This window comes from Nuphar pumila, chromosome 3 (genome assembly GCF_984573655.1).
Source record: "Nuphar pumila chromosome 3, dmNupPumi1.hap1.1, whole genome shotgun sequence".
Taxonomy (NCBI): Eukaryota; Viridiplantae; Streptophyta; class Magnoliopsida; order Nymphaeales; family Nymphaeaceae; genus Nuphar; species Nuphar pumila.
Window position 1 is genome coordinate 6,742,797 of NC_143251.1, and position 27,842 is coordinate 6,770,638.

General features: G+C 38.6%; 1 protein-coding gene across 1 annotated transcript; it reads right to left on the bottom strand.

Moving 5' to 3' along the window:
- Positions 1-1,593: 1,593 nt before the first annotated feature.
- On the bottom strand, positions 1,594-26,788 carry LOC149841782 (ubiquitin carboxyl-terminal hydrolase 18-like). The gene is made up of 11 exons (XM_089998692.1): positions 26,325-26,788; positions 24,189-24,387; positions 23,960-24,048; positions 23,768-23,853; positions 23,517-23,679; positions 23,266-23,389; positions 16,148-16,305; positions 9,882-9,966; positions 9,580-9,792; positions 9,434-9,495; positions 1,594-3,036 (listed from the first exon to the last, which is right to left on the bottom strand). The coding sequence occupies exons 1-11, from the start codon at positions 26,585-26,587 to the stop codon at positions 1,896-1,898; spliced, it is 2,583 nt and encodes an 860-aa protein (XP_089854818.1). The 5' UTR covers positions 26,588-26,788; the 3' UTR covers positions 1,594-1,895.
- Positions 26,789-27,842: the final 1,054 nt, after the last annotated feature.

The window sequence follows — 27,842 nt, forward strand, 5'->3', positions numbered from 1 at the left end:
CCATAATGTAGTTAAAATCACTTAAGAGATTTGTATAATATTTATGCAAACCTCTTGACGTTCACACAAATATATTGTGAACCTCAAAATATAATTAAAATCATCAAAGAGATTTGCAACATATTTGGACAGACCTCCTCACATTTACTTAAATATGTTATGAATCTCCAAAATATAGCCAAAATCACCAAAGATATTCAGAACATATTTGCAGTCCTCCTCACATTCACACAAATATGTTATGAATTTCCAACATATGTTCAAAATCACCAAGGATATTCACAACATATTTGTATGATGATAGCACACAGAGCTCTATCAAGGGGCAAAGATTCACCACAAAAAATACAAGTATTTGTATGAGTCTAAAATCATACAACTATGAACTTTCAGGTTTTCTCGAGTGGCAAAGAGTTGAAAAAAATATATAAGTATTTATACAAGTCTGAAATCATCTAACTATAAACTTTCAGAGGTTCATTCAATATTTTATGCTAATGTCGAAAGGTCCCATAAATATCATGTGAATCTCATTAATTTTATTTTATCCATATTTGAAAATTCACAACACATTTGTGCAAATGTCAAAAAAAATTGCAAAAATTTGTACAAATGTCAAAAAAATTGCATGTGAACGTCAAGAGGTTCACATATTTGTGCGAACAGTTTTTATCCAAATGCCGAAAGGTCCAATAGATATCATGTAAATCTTCTTAGATTGATTTTAACCATATTTAAAAATTCGCAATATATTTGTTCAAATGTAACTAGGTTGGAGGTTTGCAACATATTTGTGATCGTTTAAAGTTCTACACAAAATATGTTGAGAAGGGTAAATGATCCTAAATAAGTCAAGAATCAATGTAAATTTTCACGAGAATGCGCCATTTTCAGAAGACAGTACAGTCGTTCTTCATAATTTGTTTCTGATTTGCACCAGTACAGTCGTTCTTCATAATTTGTTTCTGATTTGCACCATGCCCCCCTATATGCTCCAATTTCCAGAACATAGTTGCCAGAAGCAAGTATGATTACTGATACAAGTACACAGTACTGGTATGTATGTTTTTTAAGACCTTTAAAAATCAACGGCTCACAATGTATCAAAATTTCATGACTTAAAAAACTTAAAAACATGATTCATATTAAACTATGTTGAGTACTTCCATAAGGTTTAATTGAGAATATATAACCTACAGCCATGATTTCTAGTTTGTGAGTAGGTACTCCCGGATTTTCACTCTCAACAAAAATAGTGTCTTTATAAAATCAATTTGTTGTTCCAGAATAACAGAATCGACCGAATTCATTTGATATTTCTGTTTTAGCTTTCTTTATAATTGAACTCTTTTATGTTTGTTCTCAATTCTGAACCGTCTGGAACTAAAACATTAAACATCCGGTTCAATGCGCTCATGTTGACAGGGCACTGTTGTAGCAAAAAAAGAGAAAAAAAGGTTTTATAAGCAAGACACTGGGGCGTGTGTGTGTGTGTGAAAAGAAGAGAAGAAATCTTGCTATTGTGTGTGTGTATGTGTGTGTGTTTGAGGTGCCAGCATGTGAAAAGCAGGAAGAGAAGAAAATTTTCTTACAGACTAACGATTCTTTGTATTCCAAATAACCCAGGTTATCTAGCATGGTCCTGCAGCTGATGGGCTTTTACAAATAATGAAAATCCAAAGGGCCCAGATCCACTAATTTTTTTATTAGTGGTATGAACCATGCAAGAATAACAAGAAAAAATGAATGCACCTTAAATTAGCAAGGAGGCCATCCATTACTCTTCCTGTCCCCGCCTGAATGTGCAGATCCGGCTGCCACTGTAAGTGCAAATTCCCAACCCATTTAAGTATAATGCTCTGCGGTCGTCTTTTAGACAACCATCCCCAGGCAATTCAGTACGTCTCTTGCCTTGGCCTTTTGCAGTTCGCAAACGGTTCTGAGCCATCTCTGTAGCATTCAGGTTCTTTCAAACAGCCATTACCAATCTCACCATCTCCACCGCCAACAAAAGAATGGGCAAAGCCATTGCACAGTGTGCTAGTTTTCATGTTATGATCAGATTTAAGAATTCTCCTGTCAGTGGCTTCAGGTTCACCAACGTGATCAAGCCTCTGATCTATATCTTTATCCAATGGCTTATTTCCAGCTGACTTGTCAAGAAAACCACGAGCAAAAACAGGCTTTGGTCTCCTGAATGATCTAAGAAGGCTTTCCTTGGGAGACAACACAGTGTCTTCTGTCATTTCAATTGAGAAAATTCTTCCATTTCCAATAATCTCATCCTCCACTTTCTTGTACACAGAAGGAACACCATGCTGTTCGTCTGTTGTGGATACTTGATGATAAGATGACACTGCATGCACCTGTCTAGATGATTCTGGTTGCAGTGCAGAAGCATGGGAAATACTATTAACAGATGAACGTTTAGATGATTCTGGTTGCAATGCAGAAGCATGGGTAAAACCATTAACATATGAATCACCATCCTTGTACTCACCACGATCCGGTTGTATCCCATTATTATGCTTTGATGACATTTTGTCAACCCATGAAGATCCATTTGACAGGTATTCCGAAGAGTCCCACCTGCTATTGCTGGTTGTGCATTTTTTCCCCCGTAACTCGCAATTTGCATCTCCACATGAGTCAGACTCTTCACTTCTAGAAACAGAAACTTCATATGATGACTCATCAAAGGCTATACTGCTTGAGGAATTCTCAGAAGTTGGAAGGCAATCATATAGGTCTGCAGTGTTAGGCTTTGAATGCATAAACGGTGCCTCCACTGAATCTTCTTTCCCTGTTGCAGAATCAACCTTACAAGCTGACTCTACCCTTTGGACTGGGACTTGAGACTCCATGCTCAGATCAGAAGCTGAGATTCCAGGAGATGTAACAGGTACCGGCTCCATCATAGTGACACAATTGGCAGACTTAGTTGTGAAACTCTGGCACTCCTCAGTCGCCACTGGCTGTTCATCATCTTTCTTCAACCTTTCCAGAGGTTTATCACAAGCTGGCCGAACATGTACCCTGTAGGATTTGAAACATCATAGGTTAATACAGTTCGGACTCAAGCAGAATTTCGACTGCACTTATCAGGGAAAAATGCATCATGCACCAAAAGGGATGCTAAAATAGAATCTCTAAAACCTGGGTAGACTCTACAAGGTTGGAAAGAGATGATAAGCTTGTATTTTATTGCTATTTAAAAAGTGAAAAAAACCTTGTACATTGTCATCGTGCATCATAATTATTTCCTTGCCAGATATTAACCCAAAGAAAAAGAACAAAAACAAAAGGGCCAACTTTTATCTCGAGGTGGGGCTGCTGACTACATAAATGTCTAAAATTTTAGTTGAGTGGAGACCAGAGATAGGGAAGTCCGACCACTCAAGTAATGCTAGAATAGATAAATGAAAATAAAGAACAAACTTCATCTTAACCGCATATACCATCCACTTTAGAAAGCAACAGTAAATGTTTATGGTAGTCCCTTTCTCAAATGTGAATGATCCTAACTGATTCTGCACTAGGAGTTGTTTACTTTAGCAACCAAGCATGTTGGACCAGACTAGATCAAACAACCTCAGAAAATCCAACCATTTGCCACAAAGAAAATCCATGGTGAAATGCAGTAATAGGAAAGAAGGCAAATCAGCAGATGCAATAAACCTGCTGAATAAATATACATGAAATCAAAATATAAACTTGCATAATCTCCAGCATGGATCACACAAGGGATATGGTTGTGACTGCGCAACTATGTTACCATTATGCAAAATAGAGTAACTCCTTGATTAGGACCTGATCTCAATTTTAGCCTTAACCACAACTGTCACGAGTCTACTTCTTCAATAGGCCAGTGCGGCGCGACAGTCCTTCCTTACCGCCACAAGCCTTTCAATCGATCGTTTGTCGTTGCGAAAGCTTTGATAATTGAGAATGCAAGAAAGCGAGAGGATAGAGAGGGAGAGAAATCGCAATCACTCGAAAGCAATCACAATGAGGGTGAACAAAAGAAAACTTTTCGCATTTGCATTCATTCACATTTTTGCCCGAGGGCTCATTACAGTTCAGATCTACGGGCTGACCCTTCAGGGTATTTATCAACCTGAACCAAATTATAATGGTGGCCTGAAAAAAGTTACAAGTAACTCTACACTTTACATCAAGACTCAACCAAAGCAAAACAGACTCTAGACACAACTGTACAAAGTAGGTCGCAGGGGAACAGGCACCCTCCAAATCAAGGTCAACTACTTCGGCCGAATAGTTGCTCTTCATCCGGAATGTTGGCTCTCACATCGGCTTCACTCTCTCCTCCGACTCCAGCATATACTTCTTCGTTTCGCCCAAGTAGTTGACCTTGTGGTGAAGGATCTTGATGAGACGCTTCTCAGCCGATTGTGTTGTCGAGGCCCTCTGAAGGATATAAGCGCATTGTGGCATGCTACCTTCTAGATCCCCCTCGTTCGCATGAAACAGTTTCAAGTTGCACACGTGGAACACCGGGTGCACTTTGAAGTTTGAGAGCAAGTCCAGCTTGTACGTTAGGTTGCCAACTTTCTTGGCGATGGTAAATAGTCATTTGTACTTCATGATCAGTCTGTGGTGATGTCCACAAAAGATGCCTATGCAGTCCGAGTAGAGATTCACCAACACTTGGCCTCCAACACGGAACTTAGCAGGGCGACGATGCTTGTCCGCCCACTTCTTCATCCTCTTCGTCGCTTTATGCAGAAACATCTTCGTCAGCTCGGTCTGCTCATGCCAATCTCGAACAAACTGATAAGCAAGGGATGGCCTTCCCTTCTCGTCTAGCTGCCTACGCAGCTCCTTCAATTCAGTCGGCCCCATGCGATAAGGGACCATGGCAGGGGGCTTTGCTTCATGGGTCAACTCTAACTGATGGTCGACCTTGCGTCTCAACGGCAAATACTTTGACAGTTTCAAGAGCATCACTCCCCGAAACTCAGCCAATAGTAGAGCAAGGGTCGACGACACTGCTATTTTCACATTTTCTTATTCGGTGTGCACGGCGACTAGGGATGTCTGATCTCCTCACTTGACATCCTTCGTCAATTGCATAGTAGATAGCATTGAAGACTTAACTCGAAGAGTAAGGCATTGTACCGTGTGTGAAAAGTTTGGCCCCATGATTGTCAACGAGTTGAACTTCGACAGAATCATCACATTCTGGCTGCAAAGAAACTTCATGCCCAAAATCATTCTGAAATCGTCCAGGGACACCACTAACAAGTTGGCTTTGTCAGTCCAACTCCCAATTTGGATAGCCACATCCGTTGCTTCACCAAGGATTGGCTTGGCCTCAGAATTCACCGTCTTGATGGTCCTCTGCTTTGACTCAGGCTTCAAGTCCAATCGCTTTGCCTCTTCCCGCAAAACGAAGTTATGTGTGGCCCGAGAATCAACCATTGTCGTAGTAGACTTCCCATTCACAATGACTTTCAGATACATGAGCTCTTTGCTAACCGACATGCTCTCGGCTGCGCAACTTCTAACTGTGTTGATAGTATGCATGGCTCCCATCCTTGGTTGCACGACCTCGACGTCACTACTCTCAGCCTGGACTGCATTGATCTGTCTGTCGTCCTTCATGAGGCACTTTACACATTGCCTAACGATATGTCTAACGCCACTGAACCAACAAGTTAAAATCGGCCCTTTGTTGTCGTTATTGTTATGCTTTCTATAATTTTGTCTCTTGTCAGAATGGTGTTGAGTCTACGCCTCACCTTTATTGTCGTGTCGATCCTCCTTCTTCCGAACTTTAGTCGATGGAGTGAAAGACTAGCGTTGTGTATCCACTAGTCGCTCGGTCGTCACATATGCATCTTTCAAAGTCTCGGGATTGCTACTTTTCACTTCAGACTGTGCCAAGGTTGTAGTCCCACAATAAACCAGTTGAGTATGTCTTCATCCGGCATATTGGGTACGTCTAGCATAAGCTTCTAGAACATCCTGATGTAGTCTATCAAGGCTCCAGTGTGCGTGAGTTCTGCCACTATCTGATAAGTTTGGTGTTGTATATTCCTTAGCATAAAGTAGTTTCGTAACTCAATTTTGAAGGCTTCAAAGGTATCAATCACGCAATGGCCTATTTTATGTCGCTACGCTTCCGGCTCCACCAGGCTAGCGCATATCCGTCGAGTAGAGATGTTGTCGCCTTCACCCTGAGGTCCTCGGCCAATACATTCTGAATGTCCAAGTAGTTTTTCACCTAGAACAGAAAGTTTTCTATGGCTTTGTTATCCCTAGAATCATTGAATTTAGTTGGCATCGGTATATCTATCTTTGATAGCCTATCACCATTGAGGGTAAATATCCGCTGCAGAGTGTGGTTCTTCAACTGAAGCTCCCCTACTTCAGTCTGCAAGGTGGTCGTTGTCGTAGTCAGCGAAGGAACCTGTCCCATCAACAAGTTTATTTGCTCTCGCAGGCTCATCACCTCGTCGTCCAGTCCTCCGAACGACTCAGCTGCGCGTGAAATCACATTCTCGTGTGAAATCACATCAGCCACCAATCTGTTGACGATCGCAGCCATATGCTCATGGCCCCGAGGTGAACTCATCTCCTCGACTTCGGCAACTGTCATTCCTTTGGTAATCCGCAAGTTGTAACGGTGCGCCATGATGTCTTGCTCACAAATCACAGTTTATCGACGCATCTCTCGACACTAACTCCTCAATCCCTTCCCCAGCTCGAGAACAGACTCTGGTACCACTTGTCACGGGCCTACTTCTTCAATAGGCCAGTGTGGCACGAAGGTCATTCCTTACCACTGCAAGCCTTCCAATCGCTCGCTTGCCGCTGCGGAAGCTTTGATAACTGAGAGTACAAGAGATCAAGAGAATAGAGAGGGAGAGAAATCGCAATCACTCAAAAACAATCACAACGAGGGTGAACAAAAGAAAGCTCTTCGCATTTGCATTCATTCATATTTTTGCCCAAGAGCTCATTACACTTCAAATCTATGGGCTGACCCTTCAGGGTATTTATCAACCTGAACCAAAGTACACGGGTGGCCCGGAGAAAGTTACAAGTGACTGGACACTTTACATCAAGACTCAATCAAAGCAAAACAGACTCTAGACACAACTCTACAAAGTAGGTCGCAGGGGAACAGCTACAATCTGAGTTCAAAACAATAGATATATTTATGTATCATAACGCAACCTGTTCGACTTTTGATCCCCAAATTTCCAGTCCAGTGAACTTACTTCAGTGCAGTATATGTACTTGCATCTTTGCCCATCCAATTTTTTTCTCATCCTTTCAAAATTCATTTTCTTTGAAGACTTTGAAGGAAAACAAATGACAGTAAAGTTACCAAAAGTGTTATATATAAGTGGAAAGCATGTCTCCCTAGAAGCTCATGCTGGAAACGCAAGATGCCGAGAAGGGAATCACATTCCCCCTGTTCTTCCTCCATGTGTTCCTTTCACTCCCTCACACTTCTCACGTGCTTCCTCTCATGCCTCCCAGGCACCTCCCTTAAATTGGGAAGCATGATTCTTAGATTTTGAAATCTTAATTTATACAGACAAAAATCATGATTTTCAAGAATTAGTCCTTTGATTTTTTAAACTTCAAAAGAAAACATTATAATATTTTTTTAAAAAGAGTTAAAAATATTAGACTAGACTCAATTTATGGTTTTACATTCTTTCTGTTCTCTTCTTTAAGCATCCAATCATCTTTAAGACCATTTTTTTCATGTAAAACTCAAGTAATTTCATAAATGCTAATAGTTTATAGAGTCTTGCGACTAAGTATTTTAAGACTGTCAATGCACTCATCATGAGAAAAAAAATGGTACTTACATCAAAAGGTTCTTTTGTTATTTCAAAGACAAAAGCTAATGTTATATAGAACTATAATGGTATGCAATATCAGTTTTAAGTTGCGTTGCGTCTGGTCCAATTCTCATTTTACATGCAAATAGATTCCTGCTTCTCGTTTCCTAAAAACTTTTAAATGTCTTGGATTCTCACTTCAACTTCATGTATCATTTTCTGCTTCTGCTTCTCAGTCTGGCAACCTTGGGACAGACTTTGTGAGATTAGAATATCAAAGTAGACAACACTTGAGCAAAAGACTGTCCAAATGCAGGTTTAATTTGTTGAAGAGCAAGTTGTACATGATAAATCTTCATCTACAACTTGAGGAGAAGTATTAGTTGTGTATGCCTATTTTATTTGTTTAATGTTTTGTATTTGTGTACTTTATGCGGGACTGTAATTATTTGCTTGCGCAATTATTATTACCGTGATTATATAAATAAAAATTCTTGTCCCCAGCCCTCACAAATGAATTTATTAGGGGTCAAGGGCATCTCTCTAACATGGGTCTCCATTCTTCTTTGCTTCAATACAAGAAAACTGTTAGCCGATAAACAAGGATGTTGGATTAGGGTTTTGAGTGTCAGTGAAGCAAGACTTTGACTCTCTTTCCAGTAAGAAATGGAAAAAAATTCTCCTGGTGCACAGATCAAATGTTTCATTTCATCTGGGAAATACCAAACAAGGTTTTGAGCAAAGAAAAAATTATAGCCTCACCAGCACAAAATACAGAAGGAAATGAAGATTCTTTACTATATTATAATGCACAATACACAATTAAGTTGTTTCATTCTAACAACTCCACATACGCACACACATGAACAGTTTCAAGTATCAATACTAGAAATACGTTTGATGGCAGGCTGATTACACTACATCTGGTGCTCATGGGAGTACATTTCTCAAGCATCTACCTAACAGACACTCCACACGATCTAACAAATGTGAAAACATTAAGAGGCTGGATGGTGAGATCAAAATACTATACAAGGATTTTAGTAAGTAAAGATAAAAGTGACTTCTTTGATATTAAGACAAACAGAAATGAGGATTTTATATAACACTATACTGCACAATGCAAAATAAGATGCTTTGTGACAGACACACACACAACAACTTCCACAAAGAGCCTACAGCAAATCATCTTCCTTGAGAAAATGTATGAAAGATCATAGCGATATGTTAAGGAACGACTGAAATACGAGAAAAAATTAGTACTGATGTCCAAATAAAGAGAAAATGAACATTTCAACTTCAGAAATAAAAAAAGGAAATACCTTAAATTCCAATTGAACTTTCACAACAATAGCATGATATATTGAAAAAGAGTTTTAATTTGCAAAAGAGTACCTATAATATTACAGAAAAGTTGTGACAACATCATGATATTCTCAAAATGACAAAGGTAAATATGATATATATAGTGGAAAGAGAGAGAGAGAGAGGGTCTTCACAATATTGACCCTATCATCAGATACAATTTATAATCATGCCTTTATATTTAAAACATCAATATGATAAGAACAGTGCATATTTTTTTTTAGGCAATTGATAATAGGCTTGACCTGCTATATAGGAGCATATATGCTCTTTGTGAGAGTACCTCCTCTAATTCCACTTTCATCACCTGACATCAACAGCAGGGAATATCAGAAAGCAGAGTCAATAGAGTAGAAAGGCAAGTGTTCCACAAAATTCAACATAAGCATACCTTGCAATCATCGATCCTGTACCAATTACCTTGGACATCCTTTGTATAGCAGATGTAATGTCCAAAAAATGAAGCATTAAGCATGTCAACATGAACCACAACAGCATAAAGTTTGTAAAAATTGGTGCCGCCACCTGCTTCACTCATGTATGGACCTAGATCTAATGTTTCTGGAAAAGTCACTCTCTTGTTTAATTTTCCAAATCTTCCACTCTGAAAGTTTCAACATGAAACATCATATAAGTAACCTCTAATAGGAAATGCATTTTTTTAGATGATAATGCATAAATAAATATACTAACCTGGAATCTCTTTAGAGCAATTGTAAGAATGTTTGGAGCCTGATGAACCGTGAGCCGCTTCCATGCCATCACGTAAGCATTGCATCTACATAGAAACAAATGCCATGGTCCATCATGAATCTCAAAGAAAGAAAGAAAAACAAAATCAAGAACAAAAGCTTTTTCTTTTTGCGTGAATGCCATGATGAAACATGGATCTTGAAAGAAAAGAAATACAAACACAAACACAAAAAAATTTGCACAAACTCGTTATTTTTAATTTCAGAATCGCTAGCCTTAAAATCAGTTTAAATTACCAATGGCAAAGATAACTTCCTATTTATGAAAAAGAGAGCAGAGGCAGGTTGTCTAATATCACTCATCCTCCGTTAGTTGATACTTCAAGGAGGTTACCTGGAATGAAAGGACAAAAAATGATTCATGAAGGTTTAATTACCGAATCACTTCTCAATGGCATGTTCTGGGTTCGCTTAAGACCTGGATCTATGTTATGTTTTAGGGCGGATACGATGCAGTTTTATACAAAAATTACCAGGAGATAGGGTTAAACACGAAGTCAGCTGTTATGATTCAACAAGGGGACATATAATTTATAGCCTTAGTAATAAAGATTCAAATGATTATGTATTTCAATTTAAATTTTGAGGCTCAAACACTAACTTAACACTAAAGAGACTTATTTTCTTTCAAAGAGTGGATTCGGAATTAAGGAACAACAAATATGACAATAAGAGCCTCTCTTCGTAAGATCTGTGAAAAATGGCAATTGATCCGTAGGCGAGGATGAATTATAGTAATTTTTCCAATCTGAAACATAAACAGAGACAGGGATAATATTTATAAAAAGGAACTTAACTTTCTAAGAGACCTAATGTACAGTACTACAATACAAATAAATAAAGGATTTGTTTTCACATGAAATGGACATATCCATATATCTCTGACTCATATTTATGAGATGATAAATAGAATATGACAAAACCTATACCAAGAATTGGTTCACATAGAAACAACAGTATTAGTTCACGTAAGAGTTGGGGTCGAAGCCGAACACCAATAGGAGTTATTCATGTTCAAGCGAGTTTCAACAATACTATTGCTACTGTTACAGATCCACAAGGTTGGGTCGTTTCTTGGTCCTCCCTGGGTACCTGTGGATTCAAGGGCACAAGTTTCTTAACCCTCTTCATAATTACAAACAGAAAATTTGCAATAGTCTTCATTTCATCTTTTGAATTCAGTAAATGTAACATTTCATTTATATGCTCCTTTACATCTACTCCACAGTCGAACAAAATATGTGCAATGAAAAAGGAAACATCCACAAAAGGCTAAGACGTGAAAAACACAGATGTAGAAGAAATGTCAAGCATGGGACTATTAGAAAGAAATCATTGCACGATGTAAATAATATATATACAGAAAAATAGACACTGGATGAATGATTTGACTGGAAGTACCTTTGAAAATTTTAATTATTGGAGAGAAGACATTATTTTTAGATATAAGACATACCTAGAAGCATTTTTGCACATGCATATCCCATGCACCAAAGAAGTGGCAAAAAAACTACATTCCAAAACAACATTATTTGTTTTTTTTCTTTCTTTCTTTCTTCTTAATCTAGACCAAACTACATCGGAAGATACACTATAAGCATGGGAGAAAAGGTCAACCAACACACAACATGCTAGCAACAATTTCAAATTAAACCTTAGAAATAGTTATGAAGACATAAACCAAAAAAGATGTTCCCAATCGCATCATCTGGCATCAGAAATGCCAGTAACCCATTCAACATAAAAGAAAGCAGCACATTATCCTCAGAAGGGTTATGAAAATATGTTTCCTGTTGTGGGAACCAGACCTTTTGTTACATTCAAACCAAAAAAGATCATTTCATCATGATATATAACCTAATAATTTGCACAAAAATGCCCACTAAGAGAGGTTCACGAAATTTAGGAGGCTAGTAATCCACCAAGTGGAAGCTTCAAACTAATTCCAAAAGTGGTCCCTATTGCACACCAACTTGCCACAAATGAATTCAAATTGACACTGATCTTATCTAATTTTTCCGTAACACATGTTTCAATATTTCTCAAAAAAGCCTCCACAAATACCTAAGATAATAGTATTACCATTATGGCTACCTATATAACCACCGTATACAGCAAGGTCATGACACTAATATGCATATGCACATAGTTCATATCAGAATACACATTAAAATCTATGTCACACGGACTCGGCTAGGGAGGTGCCGCACTCGAGTCGACATGCCCTGACACGAGTGTGGACACGGGTGTGGCTTAGGACACGGCCCGAACTCGGTCAAGGCTGAGTCGGACTCGGTCAACGAGTCGAGGCCGAATCCATCCTCGTTTTGGTTGACCGAGTCCAAAAATGTTCATTTTTTGAAATATGTTTTGGATCTGGGTCAGGTCTGGATCTGGACCCGACCCATATCCAAATTTTTTTTCGAACCCTAAAAGGGGTTTATGACAGGGGGAGGGGCGTACCCTGTCGATTTTGCCTCCCCCCATCCCGTGCAGCTTCCTCACGTCGGCGATCCACTCCGACGACCGTAGTCGCAGGCGACGCCAGCCACTGTCTCCCCCCTTTCCTCCGTCAACAGGTATGCCCCCCATTCCCACTCTCTCCTCTTCGTCCGGCAGGGGGCTCCCCCTTCCTCATTTTCCGGCAGGTGGCGGAGCCCCTTGCCGAAAAAAAAAATGAGGCTCGACTGACAGGCCGAGCCTTGCCCCGACGGACAGAAGGGATTCGGCAGGTGTAAGAAGGAGGAGTGGGGGACTCGTTCTCATTTTCCGATAGCCCCCCCCCCTCCCTGCACCCTCTGCTCGCAAAAGAGGGGCTTGGCCCCTCCCTTTGCCTTCGATTCACAGAGGAGGGGCTCGGCCCCTCCTCGTTTCCCTTCTGTTCGGCAGGGCAAGGCCCGGCTCAGCCTGTCAGCCGAGCCCCCTCCTTCCCCCACTCCTTCTTACACCTGTTGGGCACCCCTGCCAGAAAAAATAACGAGGCAGCGGGCTTCCCTCCTTCCCCCACTCGTTCTTATTTTTCAACAGCCCCCCTCCCTGCACCCTCTGCTCGCAGAAGAGGGGCTCGGCAAGGTTCAGCAAGGGCTTGAATTAGAAGATTTTATTTTATTTACTTATTTTCTTTTCAGTTTTCACTTTTCAGATATAATGGCAAGTTCTAGCGGTAGTGTCAATACATTTGGTTCAAGTTCTAACCCTGAATTAGAAGATTCTCAACCACTTTGGAGGCTTGTGACAAAAGGGATAAAAGTTGGTGGTGGTGGTGAGCATGTGCAGTTTCATTGTAATCTATCTAAGACTGTTTTCACAGGTTCTTATACGCGTGTAAAAGCACATCTTTTGCATATTCGTGGTCAAGGAATTAGGGCATGTTTTGGGGTTGACAAAGACATGTTAAAGCAATTAAAGAAAGAACAAGAGGAAGCTGAAAAGAAGAAAATTACAGAGATAAAGAAAGATGGAAAGCAATAAAACAATACAAGTGTCATTCAAAAACATGGCAAGAGCAAAAATTGATAAAAAGATTAGTCGATTCTTTTACTCAAGCTTAATTCATTTTAATGTAGCTAGAAGTTCATACTGGAAAGATATGATTACATCTTGGGCTAATTGTAATTTGAGTGGTTATATGCCTCCTAGTTCAAAAAAACTAAGGACAATCATTCTTTCAGAGGAAAAAATAGAATTGAAGACTTGTTAGAGACCCAAAAATTTGCAGGGAAACGACATGGAGTGTCGATTGTTTCTAATGGGTGGACTGATATACAAAGGCGACCACTGATAAACTTCATTGCATCTGGAGAGTATAAAGATGTTGAATATTTAAAGAGTTTATTTGTCGAAGTGATAAAAGAAGTGGGTGAAAAAAGTATGGTGCAAATCATTACTGACAATGCTCCAGTTTGCAGTCGTGCAGGAATGAATTTGGCAAGTGAAGATACATATTCACATATTTTTTGGGCTTCTTGTGCAGCACACAGTTTAAATTTGGCACTTAAGAGCATATGCAATCCATCAAAAGATGATGCACATGCACATGAAATGTACTTATGGATTGAGGAAATAGAGCATGATGTTTGAAATATTAAAAATTTTGTTATAAACCATCATATTGCCCTTTCTATATTTAATAGGCATTTTGATCTCAAGTTGCTGAAACTCGTTTTGTTTCTCTCATTGTTATGATGAAAAGAATTAAGCAACTCAAGAATGCATTAATGATGATGGTAGTTGATCAAAATTGGAATTTTTATCGTACTGAAGATGATGTCAAGGCTCAAGCTATCAAAAAATGCATCTGTGATGATTTTTGGTGGGATAAAATTACATATTTTGTTGAATTTACAAAACCTATTTGAGAAATGTTGAGAGAAGTTGACAGAGATGTACACATGCTTCATAGAATTTATGAAATGTGGGACAATATGATTGAAAAAGTTCAAAGTATCATTTTTAAACATGAGAAGAAAGATATTGCACTTGATTATTCAGAATTTTACAATCATGTACATTCAGTTTTAGTAAGAAGATAGGATAAAAGCAATACACTTTTGCATTGCATGGCACACTCTCTCAATCCAAAATACTATGCAAAAAAATGGTTGATAGCAGGTGTTGGTCGTGTTTCTCCAAATGAAGATCCTGAGATATCAAAAAATAGAATGATATATTTGGGAAGACTTTTTAATGATCCTCATATGTTTAAGGTTGTAAATAGTGAGTTTGGCAAGTTTTCTACTGGGAGATTTGATTCTTTAGCAGCACTCGTGGCAAGGGACGAGGAAGATTCCCTTAATTGGTGGGCAACATATGGATCAGAGACACCAAATCTGCAACGTCTTGCAATGAAGTTGTTATCCCAACCTGCTACATCATCTTGTTGTGAAAGAAATTGGAGTATATATGCTCAAATTCACAACATTAAAATAAAAAAACTCACTAGTAAAACAGCAGAGGATTTGGTTTATGTTAAATCTAATCTACAATTAATTTTTCGTCGCACCAAAGAAGAGTATAGGTACTTTTTTTTCTTTGTATTCAAAGTTTGTATTTAAATATTTGTATTCAAAGTTTTAAGTTAGATACTAATATAATCATTTTTTGATGCAGTTATGGATCATCCAAGAATTATGATGTAAATCCAGAAGATTTTGACTTGGAGGGAGAACATAATTTGCATGCTCTCAACATGGACTACATCGATCTTGTTCTTCCCTCAAATTCAGACGATGAGGCAAATTTATGATAAGTTTTGCTGTTTATCACACTCACAAGCTTCTTTATGTGTTATATTTTGGTAAGTTTGTGTTGTTAAGAATTGTTTTTTTATTTTTGCTTTGAAATTTACAATTTTTATGTGTTAATTTATTGTTATATATATAATTATATATATTTAAAATATATTTTTTTTTAATATATATATATATATAGCCGAGTCCCCGTGTCCGAATTTTTTGAAATTGTGCTGCACCCGCACCCTCACCCATGTGACATAGATTAAAATGCTTCTAGATAAGGAAAAACTAAACAAGATGATAAAAAAGTGCTCAAGCATACACATAGCAGGACAAACAAGAAGTGGAATAGTGTCAAAATGTAGAACCCATGAGGCTGACAATTTGCACAAAAACTGTCAACCTGATGTCAACAAAACGTGTAGAAATCCCAGGAAAGTATAAGTTGCTGCAATTTCAAGGACATCATAGCCAAGTTTCAGTGGTGGATGGTGAACAATTTCCACAACCATGACTTGCCTTGCACATTAGGAAAGCACATGAATATCTCTTCGACCTCCACAGAAAAAGAAACAGAGTGTATTTTCAATAAGGCATATATAACTGCACTATCTACAAACCTTCATGGCATAATTTAATTGAAAATATATTTCCACTGAAACATAAGTTTTCAATAATGAAACTTGTGTGTCAGAAAATATTAAAAGAAAAGAGAACCTTTTTCTCTTGTTGAAGAGCAAAAGTCCAGAACATCAGAATTTAAACATTGAGACTAGGATGATAAATTAAAAAATGATAAGAGTTTAGCATGGTCATAGCAAACAGAAAAGTAGCAATCAACCATTTCAATGAAGAATTCATAATTCCAGTTTTGCACCTCAGAATCATGCAACAATCTCCCAGAAAATTAGCAAAAATAGAAGAAAAAGCACAGTAATTTCTCTAAGCAGTAACTGAAAAAGAGCATGCATACCCATCACATTTGTACATATTTTCTCCATCAAGCCATTCCTTCCCAGTGAACTGGTTGAGACATTCTTCCAGAGATTCAGCATCCCCATGAATTTCAACTGTCAAATCCATCATATTCTCGTATCGATTTGAGATCTTATTGCATTTTGAGCATATAACCTGTATATAGGTCAAGTTAGAATAGAAGCTTTGGAAGGCACATATAAAGTGACAAGAGAAGAAAGAGATTTCATAATATCACACAATTTAAAAGATAACCTATTTTTTCAGTAGTTTAAACAAGAGAAGCAGTGAAAACAATGGTTAAAAATGGTGGGATGTGACCAATGAATGAGGAAAGGAAAAAGACAAATTTGTGCCAACACTGAGATGCAGCAAAATGATCAACATTGTTGACAGACCATGAAAAAGGATGGATGCCATGTCACGTCGGTACGCATACAGGTACAGGTACGGAGGGTACAAAATGACAAATTCAAAATAAAAAAATCAGCCACAGGAACAGCGATATATATATAGGGGTTAATATTTGGTGCAATTGAAGGCACAGAACTATTAGAGTATAAATCATCTTGTTCTCATATCTTTTGGATATCTTTTGTAAATTGGACCTTATGGATGTGATCTAAAAGGTTTGTTTAGTAGAAAATAAGTTTTGAAGCATGTGATTGGGACATGTAAGCAGCTTTTTTAAGGTCTTCAAAAATCAACGGCCCACAATAAACTAAAATTTCACAACTCAAAAAAAAACTTAATTTTAGATCGAAATAACATGATCCAAGGTTTGATTCTTAGCAAACAAACCATGCTGAACACATCTATGTGGTCAGATTTAGTTGATAAAGCTTGAAACTATGATTTCCAGCTCAATTGTTCCATGCCTTCAATAACACCAAATATTCTATAACTGGTTTTGTACGCCTGATTATAAACTAATTTTTTGGTGGATGAGGGAAATTCTATATTTGGATAAGGGGGAGAAGAGGCACATGATATTTTTTTAAAACAAAAAATAAAAGAAACAGAGGAAGGCCTAATGAAGTTCTTTAAAAAATGGAGGGGGTATTTTTCTACCCTGCCCTTCCCTTCAAGAAATATACAGAATGATAAAGCCACCATAAAGCCATTCTATGTAGGGAGGGGAATGAAATTCTTCAAAAAATAAAACCATTCTATAGGGAACTATACATCCATCCATCCTTTTATGTACTATCCATGACTGCTCGCAGTGCACCATGAATCAAGGAAGATATGTGAAACAATTTACTAAAGATAGCTTACATAGTTAAATCCTGCAAACTCAAGAATCAAAGAGTTATTTAAACATAACTTGCAAACTGAAGAGAGAAGGGGGAGTATACATATATATTACTTATGTATACTACTACTTACCACGATAGATTCATGATATTGCTTTTACATTGAAAATCTTGCTTAGTTTATCAATATAATAAGTTTATAATTAAGCACACGTTCATAGTAGCCGATTGTTTAGTAAGTAGTTAATTGGGATGCTTGATATGGTAATTTGGTGACTCAACAATATGATGAATCTGGTGTCATATTGCATTGTGTTATGTTCAACCCTCATATTAATTTCTGATTGCCACATAACAAAGATGCATCGCATATGGACTTCTGGCAGATGACCCCATGTGAACAAACTGATCAGTGAGTGGTGGATCCTCACGTTGACCACCAGGTTGATTGGATCACCAGCCAATCAGATTGATGCTCGGCCACACACACACACACACACACACAGATTAACATAGTTAAAGACCTTAACCTGGATGGATTCATAGTTCCAGATCCACTCTAATCAAAACCAGACCCAAACTCGCAACAAAACATAAGACAACCTAGAAGCAACTAAAAAAAACAAGAAACCTACTATTACTCTGGCACTCCTAACACATTGCATGCATTTTGTTAGTCATAATATGTATTTTCACTATTTTTATATATAAAATAGAAGTTAATAAAGCCCAAACATGTCACTGGGTCGACATGACCGAGCATTGAGTTTGAAAGAAACGACTTGAATCATGAGTCATCGGGTTTTAAACTATGGACCAACATTAATTGTGAAAAGAGATAAGTGGATAAAGGATTCAATCATCAAAGGAGTAGAGTTGTTTAGGGAGATGAAAAAGTCAATCTACAAAGCTTTTGCAATGCAGTAAGAACATTTAAATCCAAAACATGCAGAATGATATTAGAAAGAGATCCGTTTTCAAAGAACTTAAGGATTCATATGTACAATCTATGGAATGGATACTTGTCTTTTCCTGCCAGGCAGGAACAAGGGGAAAAAAGTATCCCTTTCTCGGTTCAGATACAACAACAACAACAACTACGCCTTCATCCCAAAACAATTGGGGTCAGCGATATGAACCAAAAAAGAAATTCATTTTGGGTCTTCCACATGAATCCTTTTCCTCCAATCATTTCTATCCAACGCCATGTCCTCGGTGAGGTTCAAAGCATTCATATCCTTTCCTATCATCTCCATCCAAGTCTTCCTAGGCCTACCCCGACCTCTTTTAACTAATATATTTTCCCATTTCTCCAACCTTCTAACTGGAGCATCATTAGGCCTTCGCCGAATATGTCCAAACCACCGTAAACAATTCTCTCGCATCTTATTTTCAATGGGTGCAACACCTACCTTCTTACGTATCTCTTCGTTCCGAATCTTATCTTTTATTGTATTTCCACACATCCATCTAAGCATCCGCATCTCAGCTACACTCATTTTTTGAATATGATGTCTCTTGGCAGCCCAACATTCCGTACCATAAAGTAAAGCGGGTCTAATAGTCGTCCTATAAAACTTTCCCTTCAACCGCAATGGCATTCTACGATCGCACAACACTCCAGTAGCACTTTTCCATTTCATCCACCCAACCTTTATCCTATGATTTACATCTCCATCAATTTCTCCATACTTTTGAATGATGGATCCCAAATATTTGAAATAATCATTCACCGGTATATCTTGCTCACCAAGCTTCACTACACTCCCATCACTACTTCGTTGCTTACTAAACCGACATTCCATATATTCAGTCTTACTCTTACTCAACTTAAAACCTCTAGCTTCCAATGTCTGTCTCCATAATTCTAACTTAGCATTAACCCCAGCTCTAGACTCATCAATCAAAACAATATCATCAGCAAACAACATACACCACGGTACATTTTCTTGAATTGATCTCGTAAGCTCATCCATCACTATCGCAAATAGGAAAGGGCTTAAAGCAGATCCTTGATGTAACCCAACCGTTATCGGAAAATTGGTTGTCACCCCTCCACAAGTGCGGACATTGGTTACTACTCCTTCATACATATCTTTAATTATACTAATGTACTTGAGAGAAACACCTTTCTTCATCATTGTCCACCAGAGAACGTCCCTAGGTACTCTATCGCATGCCTTCTCTAAATCAATAAAAACCATATGCAAATCTTTGTTCCTCTCTCTATATCTTTCAATAAGTTGTCTAAGAAGATGTATAGCTTCCATAGTTGATCTTCTAGGCATAAAACCAAATTGATTCTCCGATATCATGACAACCTTCCTCAACCTAGACTCAATCACCCTCTCCCAAAGTTTCATAGTATGACTCATGAGTTTTATACCACGATAGTTTGTGCAATCTTGTATATCACCCTTATTCTTATATAAAGGCACCAAAGTACTCTTCCTCCACTCATTAGGCATCTTATTTGTTCGCCAAATCAAGTTAAAAAGATTTGTCAACCATTCTAAACCTTTCTCTCCCAAGCATTTCCAAGCCTCGATAGGTATACCATCTGGGCCAACTGCCCTTCTTGATTTCATTTTCTTCAAAGCCTCTGCAATTTCTTTCTTTTGAATCTTGCGCATGAAGTCACGATTTATCTCATGAAAAGGAATGGAGAAGTCTCCAAGATCTTGAGCATGACTATCATTAAATAGCTTATCAAAATAATCTTTCCATCTCTCCTTAATCTCCTCATCTTTGACTAAAACCCTTTGCGTTTCATCTTTGATACATCTAACCATACCCAAATCCTTCGATTTCCTATCTCTCATCTTTGCAAGCCTATAAATATCCTTCTCGCCTTCTATGGTATCCAACTTGTCATAAACCTCCTTATATACCTTAGCCCTCGCGTTTCGAACAACTTTTTTAGCTTCCTTCTTTGCTATCATATACTTCTCCAAATTCTCATTATCACGACTCTTACTTAGATTTCTATAACACTCTCTTTTAACCTTAATAGCTAATTTGACATCCTCGTTCCACCATGATGTATCCTTACCTAGTGGTGCACCGCCTTTAGACTCACCCAATACCTCCTTAGCTACTTTTCTCATACCACCCGCTATCTTATTCCACATTGATTCTGAATCCTCCTCGAGACACCAATCAACTTCCTTAACTACCTGCTCTACAAACATTCCTTGTTTAGCTCCTTTCAGTGCCCACCACTTAATTCTAGGATCTATCCTATGTCTATCCCTTTTGCGGCATTGTCTAATTCTAAGATCTAAAATTAAGACTCTATGTTGTGTAGCTACACTTTCTCCTGGTATAACCTTATAATCGATGCAACAACCCCTATCTCTCTTTCTAAGTAGGAAAAAATCTATCTGACTCGTATAAACCCCACTTTTAAATGTTACTAGGTGAGACTCCCTCTTCCTAAACCAAGTGTTTGCTAAGATCATATCATAGGACAAACAAAAATCTAAAATCCTTTCTCCACTTTCATTTCTTTCTCCTATACCATAGCCTCCATGGATATTCTCAAATCCATCCCTACTAATGCCTACATGTCCATTAAGGTCACCGTCGATGAAAAGCTTTTCTCCATAAGATGTCTCTTGTACTACTCCATCTAAATCTTCCCAAAATTGATGCTTAATGGAATCATCTAAACCTACTTGAGGTGCATAAACACTAATAATATTAATAATATCCGTACCTAATACTAATTTAATAAGTAAAATTCTATCACCCTTCCTACGGACCTCAACTACATTATCTATAAACTGACGACTCATAACAATCCCTACTCCATTCCTATTCCTATTTATTCCTGTATACCAAATCTTATATCCCCAAGGTTCTATCACTTTAGCTTTCTCACCTACCCATTTGGTCTCTTGAAGACATAAAATATCAATCTTTCTCCTACACATAACATCTACTAACTCTACCAACTTACCAGTTAAAGACCCTATGTTCCAAGTGGCTAACCTAATTTTATGGTCTTGGACTAACTTCTTTACCCCCACCCGTCCAACAAAGCGAGGGAACCCTTGCCTATTTGACACCACACCCGGGCGCCGGTGTGACGCGTCGCTTCTGGGCGACGACCTAGCAACCCTTGCACATTTATCACTGCCTCCGGGCCTAGAGAGTACAGCGCGTCGCTCAGTAGGGAACGCCCCAACGAAATTCTCATATTGGTTCAGATAACTTGAGAAAAATTCCATCTTCCCATTTCTATCAGTTGCATTCATTGTTATTCCATAGTAGCATGCATAACTTTCCCATTCACAAAGCCACACATTAGGGCTTCGCTTGTGCAATATCCAGGATGAATTGGCCTTCTTAACGGCGATATACTAGGGAACCAAATGATGACTTCCGCTAAATTGTTACATAAGATCACTTTCTATTGACAGTTAGAATCTCAGAAAAACAAAGTCTTTGATAGTTTACTTTCAACCAAGTTTCAGAACACAATAAATGCATTAGATATAATGAAAATAAGTTTCCATTCCTTCAAACAAGTTTTTTCCATTAATCCAACAACCAAGATAGCTATTTACACTATATTGCATTTGATATTTGATACAATTTATTCCTTCAAGAGAGAGAGAGACTATACAAACTTTAGTTGCCAATGTAGTTTGTGTAAAATGTTCTCACAACATACATCCCAAACAGTTGATTTCAGCTGTACTGAAGATCATTACCAACAAGATTTTCACCCTGAAATTATGGCATAGGGTACAACGTGCTAGAAAATGTCAACAGGCACAATCCTCTTTCTTTTTGTTGTTAAAAATATGAAAATATAGGAAAAACATTTGATGTTAGTTAGACTTTGGTCAACGCTGGGCATTTTGAAGTATCTACAGGTTGAGCACAAAACATAGTACCATTATGGCCAATATTTCGAAAATATCATCTCATAATATCCATATTTTTAAGTGAGACAAAAATATCAGCAAAATATTGTGATATTTTCAGAATATCGACAAAATATAGATAGCGAGATATAAGCACAGAAACAACCCTTTTTTCACCTTTTTTATTAAAAGAATCCAATATCATTTTATTTTATCAGAATCTTTCCAAAAAAAGAGACCCAACCCTCATATCGTGATATTTACAAAATATAGATCATGATATATAAGCACAGAAACAACTTGCTTTTCACCTTTTTTTATTAAAAAACAGGTCATGTCAAGATCGGATCAAGGCTTAACTTAATCTATTTTCTTTTATAATCTTATTTACTTATTTTGTATTCTTTGAATTCTTTTTCTTTTAAAATGTATCATCAATTACATTACATTTCAATTATTTGATGTTTGTCATTATAATGATTTAGTAGAATTGTTTTATACACACACTCACTCACGCGTACAAGCATCTATGTGTGTGCACGGTCGTGTCCCCGTATCCTAATTTTTGAAAATTGTCGTATCATACTAAGCATATCTGCATTGTATCACGCTCCCACATAGGCATGGAAAGTAAACAGACACAGAGTTTCTATGAATAATAAAAGAAATGCCTGCCTGTTGACGTCGATGCCCAGGGGCACCTCCGTCAACAAGAAAGGGTGAGGGAATCCGTATCCATGTCACATAGGCGGGTACCCAACATCAGATTCAACCCACTGACAGCCCTAACTACAGGTCGCTTATAACCTCTAGCTCCTCTTATTACCAACAAAGGATTTCTCTCAAGCTGTCTCATACATTTCAGTAGGCACCAGTATATGAACAAACATGAAAACAGGATAAAGAATATATTATTGAGTACATAAAAGTTATAAACTAGTCCCTAAAAATATTTTAATTAATGATGTCAATGGAAGAACATTCACCTGAGATTGGAGATGACCACCAAATATGTGATGGATAAGAGTAGTCTCTTGACTGCTTGGCTCAATAACTTTTTCTCCCCCAAACTCATCAAGGCAAACTGATTGCATTGTATCAATTGCAAATCTGGAACATAAAACTTAATAATGACACAGGACCAAAACTTCCATCTGACCTAGGATAATAGAAAAGGCTAACATAATATACAAATAAGTTGTTCAAACTTAATCCAGTCAAAAAGCATCCGTGAAACCTCATAAATTCATGAGCATCTTCCTGTTTCCCATATCCAAGATTGCCACCAATGTTAGGAATGCGAGAAAGGATATTGATTGGTGAAAAAGGGTGCAAGCTCTGTCTCACTCGATGTACATGGGTTTGAAGCTCACATAAGAAACACCAATCATTGCGACTGCCTGAGGATTACCAAAAAGCAAAAATTTAACAAAGTTTTAAAGCCATAGTGAACATAAGCTCTAACATGGAATGGGAGTCAATATTTACATTCTTTAGAATGATCTCTTTCCAGCAAGTAAGCAATCAGTGGTCGAGTTGATGCAAGACATTGTAGAACCACATTTGCAAAACAGCTGCAAAGGTAAGCAATTGAACAAAATCACTAAGCACTGAATCTGTTAAATAACAGCATAAAAAATGAAATATGATTAAGAGAACAGAATGTTACAGTACAGCAACCTGTTACCACAATTTAGAAGTCCGCAAGGCGGCAATCCTGGTTTGTCCCAGTTGAAAAGCTCCACAAATTCATCATAGGGGAAAAGAACCTGTGCATTAAAAGAATACAATGAAATTCACTATGACATTCCCCAAGAAAGTAATTAATCCAACGTTTCTGTGAGACCAACAAATATTATCACAATGTGCATCTTTTTTCAGTGGGAATCCTAATAAACTGATCATTCACCTTCCTCGGCTGCCTTGGTGCCTTGCAGATTCCACGAGCAGGCAACAAGGAAGCTCCATTACAAGGATCCTCCATCTGCCTGGCAGGTTTCTTCCATCCAAAAGCAGTACTTGTCAAGTTTGCATCATTCTGGGTCACTGCTGGCTTGCATATCATTTTGTGACCTTGATCCCAATCCTGCTTCTGGCATCCAGGAGAGCTAAAGAGAACAGAAAGGTCATGCAAACTTCCTACTCACAACATTATTGAGCATAGGGGTGGCAATCGTGTCGGGTTGGCGGGTCGACCCGACGGGTTGGCGGGTCAGCATACCTCAACCCAAACCCGGCCCGTTTAATAAACGGGTAACCCGACACGACCCACCAACCCATTTAATAAATGGGTTGGGTCGGGTAAACAGGTTCTCAGGTTCGCGGGTCAGGTAGGCGGGTCGGGTTGGCGGGTTGGCATACCCCCAACCCGAACCCGACCAGTTTAATAAACGGGTTAGGCGGGTCGACCCGTTTATTAAACGGGTTGGCTTAAGCCCAACCTGAACCCGCCTAAGAGGCGGGTTGGCGGGTCGGGTCAGGTTTTGCCACCCCTAATTGAGCATAATATTGGTTCAAAAAGAAATGGCAATACCAGAAACGACAAGAAAACTGTCACCAGATAAAAAACATAATGTTACATTAGATATATATATTATTGAAAATATATGATAGAATATTATGATGACCAGTTGTTGGTTCTTGGGCCAGAAATTAAATGGGAACACAAGGAAAGGCCAACCCAGTGACTATACTTATCAGAACTGCATCCCACAGCCATATGAGTACTAGGACTAGGGATATTCCCAAAACTAATGAACAGCATAGCTTAACAACACATGAAACAAACTATGCAGTAAGACCAGATTATCTATGTAAGGAACAGCCAAGAAACTTAAAGCAGCTCACAAAACCATATTTGAACACTGAAAAGGGAGTGGTTAAAGCCTAACTAGATTACATCAAGCATAAAACATTCATCAACTATATTAGAATCCTAAATCAGCCATGTTCAGTAATGGAAAGTTTAGGTTCTATCTATTAATAACAACAGATAAAACGTCAACATGAATTAGAAAATCCACAACTCTTTAACATTTAACAGAAAACAAAGCACACTACATACACCACATCCTACACCCTTTAACAGTTATCAGTTGTCTTTATTGTTCGCTTGCAGTAGGCTTGATTGCATGCGTAAGAGAGATTGTGCTCATCTAGATTTAAAGAAAAAGAAGATAAAAATAAAAGCACAACAGTTAGATGTAAAATTTGGAAATTCCACTTCAAACCACCAATCTTAAGCTTTAATTTCATATATACTCACTAAAAAATAAAGAATATTTGAAAAAAAACTATTAATATTAAACATTTCCCCTCTTTGTGTAGTATAGACAAGTGACCCTTCACCCTTTTGAAAATGAATCTTATCATTTATTGGCTATAACGAAACTATTGGAATACTAAATAAACCATGTTTGATGTATCTGTACGGCCAGCGGCCCTTTGGTTAACTAAATGCATGTGAACCAAAAAGCATACAATCATAAGATATCATAGTTTAGTTGATTGTATAGGATAAGCTGAGGTACTTCCCGCTATGATACGACGGGAAGCTGTTGGGGCTGGGTCCAGCTCACAAGGAGACAACCCATCTACTACTATCCAGCCTTTTCCATGGACAAAAACCAGCAGCAGCATGCCCTTTTTGGTGGACAAACCCCTAAAAAACTAATGTAATGCAAGAAAGAAAGAAGAAGCATTCTCATCGAAGTGCATAACCCACAAAAAAATCAGAATCTTAATACCAAAAACAATCAGAATCCCAGGCAACAAACGAAGATAATCCATAATATCCGATCACAGTTAATTCTCTTTCGGGTTTAGTTTACACTAAAACAGATGTGATTAAATTAACGAAATCTACAGCAACGAACAAATCGCGATCAAAGAAACACCGTGCCATAATTACACCGCAATCAAACCAAAAGAACTCCACGATTAGCACTAGAAGTCAATACAGAATTCAACCCAAGATTACGAAAAGGTTTCTAAAAGGGGGGGGAACCCTAAAACTTCGAAGAAGGGGGAAGGGCTTCGGCCTTACCAATACCGCACGGCCTTGCACCGGGAGCACTTCTTCGTGGTCCGGCTCCCGCAGACAAGGCAAGCGTCGTCGGTCGCCGCCACCGTCATGCGCCCGACTTCCTCCGGCTGCCGCCCGGCGTCGTCCCCGAATTTCCCGACGAACAGATACCTGGAGGCCGTGTCCCTGACGAGGCGGACGGCAGCGACGCCCACCAGGAGGGCGGTGACAAGGAGCTTGATGAGCGTGGGAAGATCGACGGCGGAGATTGCAGAGTTTAGCATCTACTCAGGCGTTGGGGAATCGGAGGAGGAGAGGGAGGCGGTCGTCGTCTCTCTCCCCTTCATGGATCTACGGGGTGGGGGCGGAAGAGAGAATTCAGGTTTCCCGTTGGTTGCTCTTCCCAAACGCGCGCTCTTCCTTTCCCCTTCCCCTTCCACTTCCTCTTCATTCAATGCGGCTTCTCTCCAAGACTTCCTGCGGGGAGAGAGTGGGAAGCCTCCCCCTCTTTATTCTTGCGCCACTTTTTCGCGTACTTTTTAGGTTCTGATTTTTTTTCCCTTTTTTTTTCTTTTCTTGGTCACGAAGAAAAAATAAAATGATTAACAAAAATACTGCTTAAGTTACTATATATTTGACAATGAGGGTTCTAAGTTTTTTTGTTTGTTTTTTTTTTAGAGAAAGCTAGGGTTAAGCATACCCTACCAGTATACAACTAATATGATTGGGATTCGAACTTGCAACGTTCCACACAAGGTAACGTGCACTAAGTGCTCCAGCCAGACCAGCGGAGCAAGGGTTCTAAATTCTTTGTTAAAGGCGACTGCGGTTGATAACCACGGGATGTACATACTGATAGCCTGCTTGAACGGCAGGTAGAGGTGCAGCTAGCTAGGCTAGCTCGAGCTCGTCCGTGAACAGAATTGAGTCAAGCTTGAACACAAGTTCAGGTTTAGTGTGCGTAAACAAGCCGAGCTTTATCATGCAGCTGAACTCGATTAAGCTTGCATAAATTTTATATATATAATAGGTTTACAAAATAAAATCAGTCATTGTTATCGTAATGGACAGGGCGTTAGTCTTCTTCTTCGGTAGGCATTGGGTTCAACTTTGCACTTTTTACTTTTTCCAGTGTACGATAATCTAGGAAATATGTTTAGTATTTGTAACTTTTTCTCCATCACAATAAACAAAATGCACCATTTGACTTAGTCGTGTGTCATTTGTCCATTGTTTAGAGAGGTTGGGGTTTGAATCCCACCTTATCAAAACCCTTTACCTTTTTGGAATGTCATTCACCCTCGGCTCGGCTCGGCTCGGCTCGGCTCGGCTCAAGCTTGGAACCGAGACGGGTCTGAAGAATCCTGTTCAAGCTCAGCTCGAGCCAGGTGCATTTTGAAGTGAGACGAGTTCGAACAACCCAGACTCAGCTTAAACTCAGCTCGTGTGTACCCTTAATGGAAGGGGCAAAATCAGATTTCTTAGAAACTTACCTTCAAACTAGGTTTTTGGATTTTGAAGCACTTGATTGACCAAAAA